At 37.5% G+C, this 11,758-nt stretch overlaps 1 protein-coding gene across 1 annotated transcript in view; it reads right to left on the bottom strand.

Moving 5' to 3' along the window:
* Positions 1-11,425, bottom strand: part of VWDE (von Willebrand factor D and EGF domains) — a gene marked incomplete at both ends in the record, with an annotated part of 19,642 nt that extends 8,217 nt beyond the window's left edge. The window contains 7 exon segments of the mRNA XM_009071074.1: positions 1,065-1,138; positions 1,472-1,686; positions 2,361-2,505; positions 3,787-3,876; positions 5,378-5,637; positions 8,215-8,446; positions 11,241-11,425. Coding sequence (XP_009069322.1) covers positions 1,065-1,138; positions 1,472-1,686; positions 2,361-2,505; positions 3,787-3,876; positions 5,378-5,637; positions 8,215-8,446; positions 11,241-11,425 — 1,201 coding nt within the window.
* Between the last annotated feature and the right edge of the window lie 333 nt (positions 11,426-11,758).

Below are 11,758 nucleotides of genomic sequence, written 5' to 3'. Positions count from 1 at the left end.
TGCTTCCAGATAGACCACATCACAGCAAATCATTGCTTCATAAGAAAGCTTGACCACAATGCATCCATGGTTAAAATGTCCCTTGAAGACATCCCTATAACTGCTGCTGAAGGAGAAACTGCAAGATCAGGATAGCCCCACTGACTTTATTATTATTATTACTAGTCACACTGCTATCAGAGGAGCAGTTACAACTTTTGTTTTCCCTTCCTTTATCAAGTTCACAAGAAAAGTGGGGTTGTGGACAGAACATCCTCATTTGGAGGCAACATAACCTCTTCCTCTCACTGTGCCACTTGAAGAAGTGTGCTTCTTCTGAACATAGAACACAAAAGTCCCAGGCAAGGAGATATCTTTGATGAATTAGAAACAATTTGAAAGATCAAATAATATAAATTTAAATACCAAAAACATGACAGCTCTGGCCAAGGAAGCTGTTTTCACTTCAGAAAGTGTGAGTGATGTGCAAGTGACAGCAGTGACTAAATTGCTTTCAATGTCATTAATGAGCTCTGCAAAATGCTACACAGACAGCAGATAGCTTCTAGGAATTTGATCCTGACAAGGATTCAGATACTGACACACAGAAATAGAGAAACTATGCTGTTGATCAGAAATGCCTTTGCATTAAAAGTTTTGCCTAATCAATCATTTTGCCATGGTTCATATTTAATATATGAACATTTTTATCTTTCATAGTCAACAGACTGCACAACAACCACTCCCCTCTTGACATGCTCCTCTAGAACGTAAAACAGACCATTCCTTCACCCTTTTGCCACAATCCCAAAACTTGCATTTCGAAACAGATATAGTACAAACCTCATCATGACTGGCAGGTTTACTAACTAAAGCACATTTATCCTTACTGTCCAGGTAAGAATGTAAAATAGAGTGCAGTTGAGGAAAATTACAACTGACTTGTATCACCAGGACAGATTTAAAATAAATATACAAATACTTAAATAAATAAAACACACACACCCCAAAACCACACATACCTCGAAACCACACACACAAAATCCCAGCACACACAAAACTAAGAGCAGCAATTCAATAATTACCTTCCATCAAATGTAATTATATGAGGGTCAGTAAATGAGTAGCAATAGGCAGTGGGTAGATCCTTAACTGTAACCTTCAAAACCAAGAAGCACATAGTAAGCTATGTCAGATTAGGAAATAAACATACCCAGGTACATTATTTATCTCATGATCCTAGTTTACATTCTAACAAATATATTATATGATACTTTTAATCAATCTGAGTAGTTACATCAATACAAAAGTGTCTAAAAAAAAAGTAACTGAATTCAAATGAAAACACAGAATTTCAATGAAAATAAAACATGTAAAGTTGACCACTTAGAAATCTTAATGTGAGTCAGGAAGTCACAAGTGAAACAAAAGCTTCATTAACATCAGCCACACTTCTGAGCCATTTACAGTGTTTAACATGAAGATTTTCAACCTGTGTGCTTTCTGGAACATAGCCATTCCACAGAAAATTCTCACTGGATATAGGTTTGGCTGTAATGCTGGTAATTCTGTCTCCATCCTGCATGAAGTCTGTCACAGCAGTGAAATAAATTACAGCTCGACTACAGATTCCATTACTGCAGGGTTTCTGGAGAAGATCCACATGACAAGAAGAAAGAGCCAAGTTTAAACCTAACTGCTCTTTACCTGTTTTAAAGGAAATACAGCATTAGTGAGTTTTTTCTCTAAATAAGTCCCATTTTGTACAGTACTGTTATTATAGATACCAACTTAAATATACACACTTTCATAAATTAAAATGCATTTTTCTTGGGTTTGGTCATGCAAAATCTCCTCTTTACACCTTCGTACACACTCCCAAGAAAATGTTTTTGCATTTCCCAGTTTGATAGACAAATGGAAAACATAAGCTTGCTAATGTGACAAAAAAAATTGTCCTCTGCATAGGCAAGGCTCCTCCTGGCTCATGCGACTTGTTCTTGAGGAAGTACTAGAGAAAATGCCAATAACAGTAAAAAATTAGAACTTCGCAACTGCGTATATAATATGTGCAACACAACAGGTAAACTAATTCACTGAATTATAACTTTTGCAAGTATTACAGTATCCTGTCCATTCAAGTTAAAGAATATGGTTCCCATACCAATAGCTGCCAAATAAACATGCTAACTTCAACAAGCAATGGATTATGGACACGTTCTTCCATACTTTCAGCAGCATCATGTACAGCCTGTGAATACTTGAACATTTTAGAAAGTCTTTTACAGTGTAACAGCTTCTCCAAAGAAGAATGCCAGCAAGAATATTTAGAAAAAATGTATATAACATTCAAAATGCAACAAAATCAGGGTAACACTTACCCTCATCAACACTATTTAATGTTAGTGAGATTTTGCAGTCACTTTCAAGCCGACTAAACTCAGGACAAGGAATAGGAATGCTGCTTTCTATTATCAGTCTGTATTCCTTCCCATCTTCTGATATATCATATGTTTCTGGATGCATCTAGCACAAAACAAACTGAATTTAAAATGCAACCTCTGTGAGTACACTACTGCACTGCTTACTAGCCAGCTAGAAGTGCTTATTTAGATAGGCTGAGGAGCAGGAGGATATTGGGGAGAACATGTGGGTGGATACAGCAGCCAGAGTCTCGAAGAGGTGGGAAAAGGGGCAAGAATAAGGAAAAGGCAAGAGTAAAGGCTAGTTAGAAAGGTATGGAATTAGCAAACCACATTAACACCATAAAAATTTATTCTCTGGGTAACTCCTGGAAGCTAAGATACAAACAGTTTGGTGTACTGTCTTGGGGGGCAAGGGAGGGGGAAGCTACCTACAAGCAATTCCCAAAAGAATTTGGAAGCATCATATTTAACCTGGGATTCCTCTCCCTAAGTTTATAACACAGCTTGCTCAAGATGCTAAAGATGTATAATCAAACATGCAATTAAGAGATCAGTAACAGAGGCCTACAGCCATGTTTGGTACACTGGGTGAAATCCTGAATGCAGCCTTGCAGGGAAAGAAAAATAATACCTTGACACTTTGCAGTCTACACTGCAGACCTGCACTGAAAACTCTGGGCCCCGATCCCACAGAAACATAAGCTCAGGTTTAGCTTTATGAATGGCAAATCCTTAAGTCAACAGGACTATACTCAACATGCAATGACATGCAGTATGTCTTTCCAGCACTGGGGTCCCATTCCTGGCCAGCAAATGGGTCCCTATAGCTATATCCACAGTAGAAACTAAAACAAGTTTGATGCTTGGGCTCTGAGCAAGCAATATGGCACAGCTCATTTCCCAGCTTCCCTCTTTAAGCCCTGACCAGGTTGGCCTCACCTTCCCTTACCCCGACGGCCAGCTGGGAAGAGGAAGACTAGGCTGTCCTGTCAGTCATGTGCTGGGAGAGCCTGTTGGCCTGAGCCAACATCATGTCAGAAATGGCAACAGCAGTTACATGTAATGCACAAGTGTGCCTGAGCTCAGGTCTGAGCTGTGGCCTTCCACATTTACAAAATGTCAGAGTTGACTCTAGCTGCTGCAAACCAAGGCTTGCACTGTAAGTGCAAGGTGCCAATTCAGCCTTCCTGCACCTTGAGTACATGGGAACCAGAGAAACAATTGTGACTCTTCTGCATTTTGACAAATATAAGTTCACCTCAGCCTATTCATTCACAATTAGTACATTTTAAGTGCCTTCCAGTCTGAGGACTGACTGCTGTAGCAATACTCAAAGATTCCTACTATGATAAAGTAAAACACTATGTTTTTTCAGAATTACCTTAATGCCAGCAAAAAATTCCTTGCTCTCAACCGAAGAGCTTTGTACATCTGGCTTCTCCATGAAAAAAGCAGAACTGCTACAGTAGACCTGAAGGGCAAAACAAGCATAATAGAATACATTCTTGGTATGAAGTGGTCACATGAAGACAAAACCCAGTCACCATGGGTCAGCTCAATGGATTCGTCATGGCCAGTCTTCTGGTTGCACCAGAAGTTACCAGTTGCCAGTGGTAATTGGTGAGTACAGCTTTAAAAAAAACCCAGAAACAGATTGAGAATCCTAAGACCTTTTCCTAGCATTCTCTACCAGTGGTGCAGAGACTTCTTGAACTAACAGTTGAACAAATCATCATGTTTAGCAAGTACCTAAGTCTCTGCACATTTAAAAAATCTTTTCTGGAGCATTTCTGCAACTCAAGACATGCTGTGAAAATGCATTCTATACTTTTTTGCATGTTACTTACTTCTTTTTGTATGTTTCATATTTTTTGCCTTTTCATTTTGTTTAATGCCCCAGTTTATGCTTTTCCTGGTGTTACAGGCCTAGATAATCTTTTTCAAGATGATGAATTCACTGTGATTTCCCTCCACTGAACCAGTTCCATGCTACTTGACACTGTGGTTTGGCTTTGGTTTTGTGTTTGGAGTTTTATTTTATTTTTATTTTGCTGATCAATTTTGAGATGTGTTGACCACACATGCATTATTTCAGATCCTGAAAAAATCAAAGGTTCATAGAAGCAGCAGGTAGTTTATGAATACACCTTTTGACCGTCATTGACCCAACACTGTCAGGCAACTATCACAAAGTCTACACAGGATTTTTTGAGGATTAGCAACTGATATTGTTGTCCATAAACCATCCAGGCAGCCTGGCTTCAGCTTGAAGACAGACATGCACACCAGCTACAGGGTTTTTGGGTTTTTTTTTACTTTGGCCAGGAAAAATGAACCTACATTTTGGTATATACAGGTAAAAGGTTCACTGATTTTTCCTATCCTTAAGCTTCTCAAAATTACCATGAGAGCCTAGGTCTTGATTCTGCTACCATGGCAGGTAATGTAGGTACTCACACTGCTTTTGATGGCAGAGATTAAACCATCCAATTCTAGAGACAATAAAAATCCAATCCGAGAGACAAAGTCATCAAGCAGCAGCTCATTATTGATTCAGAGAAAAAAAATCTATCTAATGAATCAAGAACACAGCTTCTCACAACCTTTGGCTCTTACAGGCTCCCACTTCGATACAATTGCATTCAAAAATCCTCTTAATTTACAGTATCGAAGAGAAATCACAGTGGAAAGTGAAGAAGATGCAACTTGAATAAAGATTTACCCCCTGGATGCACACTACACTATCTTGAGACAGAAAGCCTTAAAACCTTAAAGGCGGTGGTAATTACTGATATATTCTGTGGTATTTACACATTCATATGGGCACTGTAGGTGTAAATGCCAAGTAGAAGCATTGGGCTTCTGCCAATAAAAATTATACAGCAAGGTGCTGGACCTCTCTCTAACACTGTTAGTGTCTACTGAGCTATCTTTCCAAAAATAAAAGAAATTATAATTATGTTTTAACATACTCTGTCTCCAAGTCTGACGTTTATCCCATCTAGTTCCAGAAGTGAGAAGGTATGAACTGCTGTTTCATGTGTAAGTTCTTCTTTGATACCTTCAGGAGAAAGTCTTGACCAAGTTACAATGAATCCAACTGAGCTGTTTGCAAAAGGAATGCCAAAGGTACACCTCAGGTAAATGCTGCCTTTGATCATCTCTGCTACAACTTCAGGAGTGGATGGTAGTGGTGGTGACACAGATGGAAATGATGTAGGAGCCAGGTTACCTAGACAAACAGCAGTGTGATGCTGAAGTGGGGGGAAAAACAATCCAAAGAAACCAAACCAAAAGCATAAACAAGGGAATAAAATACATTAAATTATTTTACCAGACAGGAGAGAGCAACATGCAAAGGAATTTGCCTTACAGAAGAATAATTTCACTACTTATGAAGAAAGTGGGGGGGAAAGGAAAAAAGGAAAAGAACAGGGCTATTTAGAAAGGAACTGTTTACAAGCAACAGTATGGTTTGCAGATTCCTTTTATATTTTAATCCCAAAGAATAAAAGTAATCTGTAAATCAGCATTATTACAGTTACTTTTTAACATTTTTGGTACCTAGTCAGAATATTATTCTGAGAAAGTATTATTGTAAACCAAGCTTTGAAATTACCTCCAGACTGCTCATTTTGCAGCAAACCAAGCAATACTGTTGATAGCATAAACATGTTTTTATTCAAGACAGAATATGACTAAATGTTGACATTATTGGGTCACAGATGCACAGAAAATCTTGAAAAATGAAACACAATACTCACTGCTACAGAGGCCTTGAATTTCCATTCCCTCAGGATCACAGGTCTGTGGCTTTGCATCTAAAACAACTATAAATTGTTCTTATATTTTATATTCACACACATACAGAGTATGTACATCAGTGCTCTTAAATTATTGCCCTATGTTAAAAATACACCAATTATCACAAAACACTAATTGAAGTGCAAATTAGCAGAACAGAAGCAACCTTGTAATCTGATCCATATACAACTTTGGCAGCAGTCAGTACAAAGCCCTGTGCTGGAAATCATCTAGGATGAAGGGTACAGAACATTCTACCACCTGTACATCTTTTACAGCAGGTGTACTCAGACAATACTTATAGATGCCATTAGGATGTTGTAAGGAATTAAACTATTCTTTTGAATACATACTTTGTTTCCCCAAGTCCACATCTGACCATCTATTCATTAACCATAACTCCGAAGAGCCAAATTCAGTGCAGACCTGCTTTGAAAAAAAATCATCTTTTCTACAGGGGTCCAAGAAAAAGTGTTTGTGCACTTTGCTTGGTACTTCAAAAGATATAAAAGAATAAGTAGAACTTTGACTAAATATGAAAATACCAGTGCATTTGTAACAGGAGTAGAAAGAGGTTAGTCACTTCACTCAACCTAAATCAGAAAGGCAGCAGCAACACTGAAAATCCCATTCACCAAAATGAATGAAGAGCAGAGTTTGCTGTTCAACACTTCAGTGATACAACTTTTGAATTCCTTAGCATGTAGAGGAGAGGCTGAAAATTTGCACCAAGTGTTTAAAGGTATCAAGCATTAAAGAGAAAACGCAGTACACATGGTAACCTAGATACAAAAAGCCACACAGCAGTACAATGCACTTCACATGAAAACATCACCTTAAATGAGGACTTTTAAACTCAAAATGTGTTTCAGATTTACAGCACTCAGCAGAGGTATGGTTTTTTGCCTGCTTTGTTTTCAGGCAGTAAAAATTTGCTAGCTCACAGCCTAGGTTTTATATCCTCTTTCCTCTTCATGAGCCATAATCCAAGGTAAATGGAAGTCCTATTGTCCCAGAGTTGTTCATTACTCCAGTCACATGCTGAACCCTTGGAGAAAGCCTTAACAATTGGACCTAATGTCATAATTATGGGCCAATAAAGCACCAAAAAACCCACAGATAGATTTGCCATTAAGCTTTTGAAAGCAGTCAATAACAGAGAATATGACTCAGAGCAATACAGTATATGATGCATAAAAACATTGCTACTATTTTCACAACGGTGTGTTGTAAGAGCTAATAAGAATTTCCTGCTACATTAATTTGCCACTATTTCACAGTATTTATAACTGAAAGGATTCAACCATGCCTTATTTAAGTCATCTGAAAAATCTGTCATGAATAATGAAATACTAAAGTTTTGAGCTGTGAACGCCAACACACTTTTGTAGCATAAGGGTCCAACACAACGTGAGACATTGCAAAAGGTCTCCACTTTATTCTTTCTCATAGTACTAATACAGTGTGTATCAATACAGCATTTGTGTCGAATTTTCTTCTAGCAACAACATGTATACTCTCCAGAAAGATGTTAAAAGTCACAGTAACAAAAATATTCCTAACAACACTAAACAATAATTGACATAAACACAGTTTGATCAACTCCTCAGACAAAATACTTATTACATAATAACTGATTACTCTGATACATAATTCTATGCACTTTCAGTAATGAGTATTTGGAGAGTATGAGTGCCACTGCAGGTACTCTGAATTTTTGACTTCTAGATGTGTCTTATAACTCCACCTCAATATACAGAAAATTTCAATTCTTAAGTTTCTGGGCTTTAAGCAATAGTTGAGTACTACATACAAATTAAAAAGGGGTGAAGTGAACCTACATTACCATGTCACAAATCATTCTTCTATTGTATCAACCTTAAATGTAAGGATTGCAAGAAATATTAGCATAACTATTTCCTGGCATTTCCACTCAGCCAAAGATCAGAACACACTTGCTTATCAACACACACACTTAAGCGAGTTAGAGCATGCATTTTCTCACCTTCTGCACAATACCCCATGCATCCTTGGGTGGGCTGCAGTAAGTAAACAAAGAAATCTCCACAGTTCCTCACACTGACAGGGATTCGGAAAAGGCAGCAGTTCTTTGAAGTGCTGAAGAAAAACTGCCATGTAGCACAAGCTGTTAACTGTTTGATCTCACCAGGTCGAGGCATGGATTCTGACTCTCTCAGAGACAACCAGACAGGGGCTTGAGTTCCACAGTGATTCATCTTCAGCACCAGAGAAAAACATCAGAAAATGGTTAATGCTACATCCAACTGCTGCTGTGCTTTAATGAGAGGTACATATGTAATTAATTTCCTTGATGATTTTTTAGCAAAGTTTAGACAGTATAACAGAGAACTTGCTGACTTTCCTCCTCCAGGTTGAACACAAATGCACATAAACAAGGCTTAAGTCCTTCACTGAGTCTAGTGTATTTGTGTTTCTAAAGACAGGCTATAATTTAGTGCCTGAAGAACTTAACCAGGAGCCACACCTGAGTGTTTTGCCCAAAAAACCTCACAGTTGTGTTGTGGCTTAGTGAGCTACTCTGCACCCATTACCCTACAGTAACTGACTGTGTGTCAGAGCACAGCAAATACAGAGTGAAACATACATACACTGAACATCAACTAAAGGCGTTAAATCTGACCTGGATTTCTCCTAAGAGATGCGGCCAGCTGATGCAAGGTTACTGACATGCAGACCAAGACAAAAATGCAAGACGGCTGATAAACCCTATTTGTCTTTCAGTTTCCCACCTGCAGAAATAATGATTGTAGCACCCCCATAATAACCACGGTGACTTTGTAGCAACCCTAAATCCTTTGCTGTTTACAAAGCAGTGGGCTTTGCTGTCTGTGGTTCAGATGCTAATTTAACAGGTGATTTTAGCAGGTGATTTTGCTCCTTCTTTTGCAAACAAAACCCTTGTTCAGTGCTTTTTTTCTTGGTGTAAGAAGCTTGCAGTAGAATACTCTCCCTCACACCTCACCACTGTGGTTATGTCCGGTCTTCAGGTCAGAGAAGCTGTCCTGAAGGCCACAACTTAAAAGTAGAACCAACCATGGTAACCAAAGCATAAGTTTGATTCAACAGACACCAGAGTTTACCAGTGGAATATGGAAAAATGAATTCCAAGGAGACAAAGAAGGAATCTAGTTCATGGGTTGCCAGAATAAGTGAAAGATCAACTCCTGTCTTTCACATGCTGCTGAAAGCAAATTGAAGAGAAATACCTAGGACACAGTGTGTTAAAGGCAGCATTTGGATAACATTCACATTAAAACTATAAATCTGAAATTGCAGTATTTTGAGAAATCTCTTCTACTTCATACATAACTTCAGGTATTCCTTGCTTTGACTTGATAGTGCAACAAGGCTTCAGATCATCTAGTCCTTAGACCTCTTGGTCTAAAGCCCACTGCAGACTCACTGAGCAATTACTTGTCTCAAAAATGTGCTTTTCTTTCTTAATCTAGAATATCTGAGCCCACCATCAATCCATCAGACAGGCAGAATTAATAAGAAGTAGGCAGAAATGGGATGGATTGCTTAACAGCCTGAATCTTTGACAAAGATTTAATACAGCAATAATAAAAGTTTTCCTAAAAGAAAAAAAAAGAGAGGAAACTTCCTAAACAAGACATCCATTTTAGTTTGGTTTTAATGCTTTGACTTTGAGATTTCAAAATAAATCTCTTGTTTTTGACAACACATGCAAAGAAGCAGATGTCAATGCATAAATTTAATTTGCTGAATAAGCTTTGAATCAATCTCTTTCCAACTGTAATCATCTGAGTGCCTCTGTGTTAGGATAGCAGCCTATTTTTACCAGTATTTAGTAAGCACTGAAAACTCTCGTGAGATTTCTAAAACTTACCTGGATGAGTTGGGTGGGTATTTTGATAGTCTAACTTATTTTTCTGAAAAACACATTGTTTTTTTGCCTGGATTATCATGCTGGTTCTACGCATAAAAGAATCCATTTTTGAGAAAATACAACTAGTTAATTAAATTGTTTGCATTTAATCTGAAATTTCTTCAGCAATCATACTTTTTGCTAATTTTTTTTTCAGTATAAAACCTGGAGAACAAGTGGCCTCTGCAACGGAGTCCTCTGAGTCCTTAAATCAGCTGCAAATTAAATGTACTTCAGTGGCTTCCTACAACTGTAAAGATTTAATAAATAAATAAATAAATAAAAATAAGAGGGTCTGCTATAAACTCAATTTAATTTCATTAGTATGTTTTAACCATTTTGTATTCCTTTAGAAGTGCTTCATTGAAATGATTTTTTTTATATTTTAAGAGACTGTGACCAGGAAATTTCCATTCAGTAGAAAAATCAAGGGCAAAATATTCTATTCACATTTGAAGGTTTTTTTAAACAAGAAAATGCTTTAAAATAGGAAACTACAAAGACATATCTCCTTGGAATATAGCAGAGACTCTTGTATGTTCCAAGATAAATAATTACACATCTAAAGCATTAAATATTTCAAGCAATACTTGAGCCTTTGGGGACTTGCGGATGAGAAGGCAACTAATCTTCAGTTAGCTCTGTTGGTTCAAGACATTTTAGGAGTAATCTCTTCTCTCTGACATGATCACTTTAAAAGCTCCACAATTATTAGACTCATGTAGCTGCAAGTCTTTATACTGCTTTCACATGGCCTTCCTAACAGACTGACCATCACACAGCTGCAGCTTTACAACATGAAATCCCTGCTATGCCACCACTGCGAAAATCTCCTTTAGCACTGACTGCAAATTAGTTTTTGAGTGCTCTAAAAGGGATGTAATTTATCATCATCTGCTATTGCCCATTCAACCCAAAATTTTCAATGCTTAAGACTTTATTTTCCAGTTAACACATTTTAAGTATTTAGAGAGAACAGTTACTTTGCATTCCTCCACAATAGTCTCCATAACCATATTCTTCTTTTATATACCTATTCTACTGAAGAATTCTTCAGCAAAAATACGTATTTCTCAGAATCAAACGATTCGTAACAATACCTCAACACACTTGGTTGGCATCTCTGCAGGCTTATCAAAAATCATAAAGCGATACCATCCTGGTGTTAGGGAATGGTCACAGATCAAATCCTGAATAGCTGACTGCTGGAGGTGAGATGAATCAAAATCAACACTCCTGTAAGGGTTCTGCAGGATCCGATGTCCACCAGGAGAGCATTCAAGAACTGTGGAGCAAGAGTATTTCGAGCATCAAGATGGAATGCCTAACAAGTATGTTAGAAAAGATGTTAAGTATTTTTACAGGAAAATAAGGATACGTTGCAATAGGATATGAAGTCAAATTTATGCAAAAACACACTGAAGTCTTAGTAACAAGAAAATATGCATGTTAGCACTCTGAAATTTAATAGAATTCATCACGTGATAACTTCTCCTTGTTTTAGTGGACAATAAATGCAAATTAATAATCACATAGGCATTTACCTTAGATGTAAAAACAGTGGGAGGGAAAATGTTTGTATATTCTACCTGGGTTTTGACTTTTTAGTTTCACTGAT

Source organism: Acanthisitta chloris, unplaced genomic scaffold (assembly GCF_000695815.1).
Source record: "Acanthisitta chloris isolate BGI_N310 unplaced genomic scaffold, ASM69581v1 scaffold27253, whole genome shotgun sequence".
NCBI classification, from domain to species: Eukaryota; Metazoa; Chordata; class Aves; order Passeriformes; family Acanthisittidae; genus Acanthisitta; species Acanthisitta chloris.
This window is presented reverse-complemented; position numbering and strand designations above follow the sequence as displayed.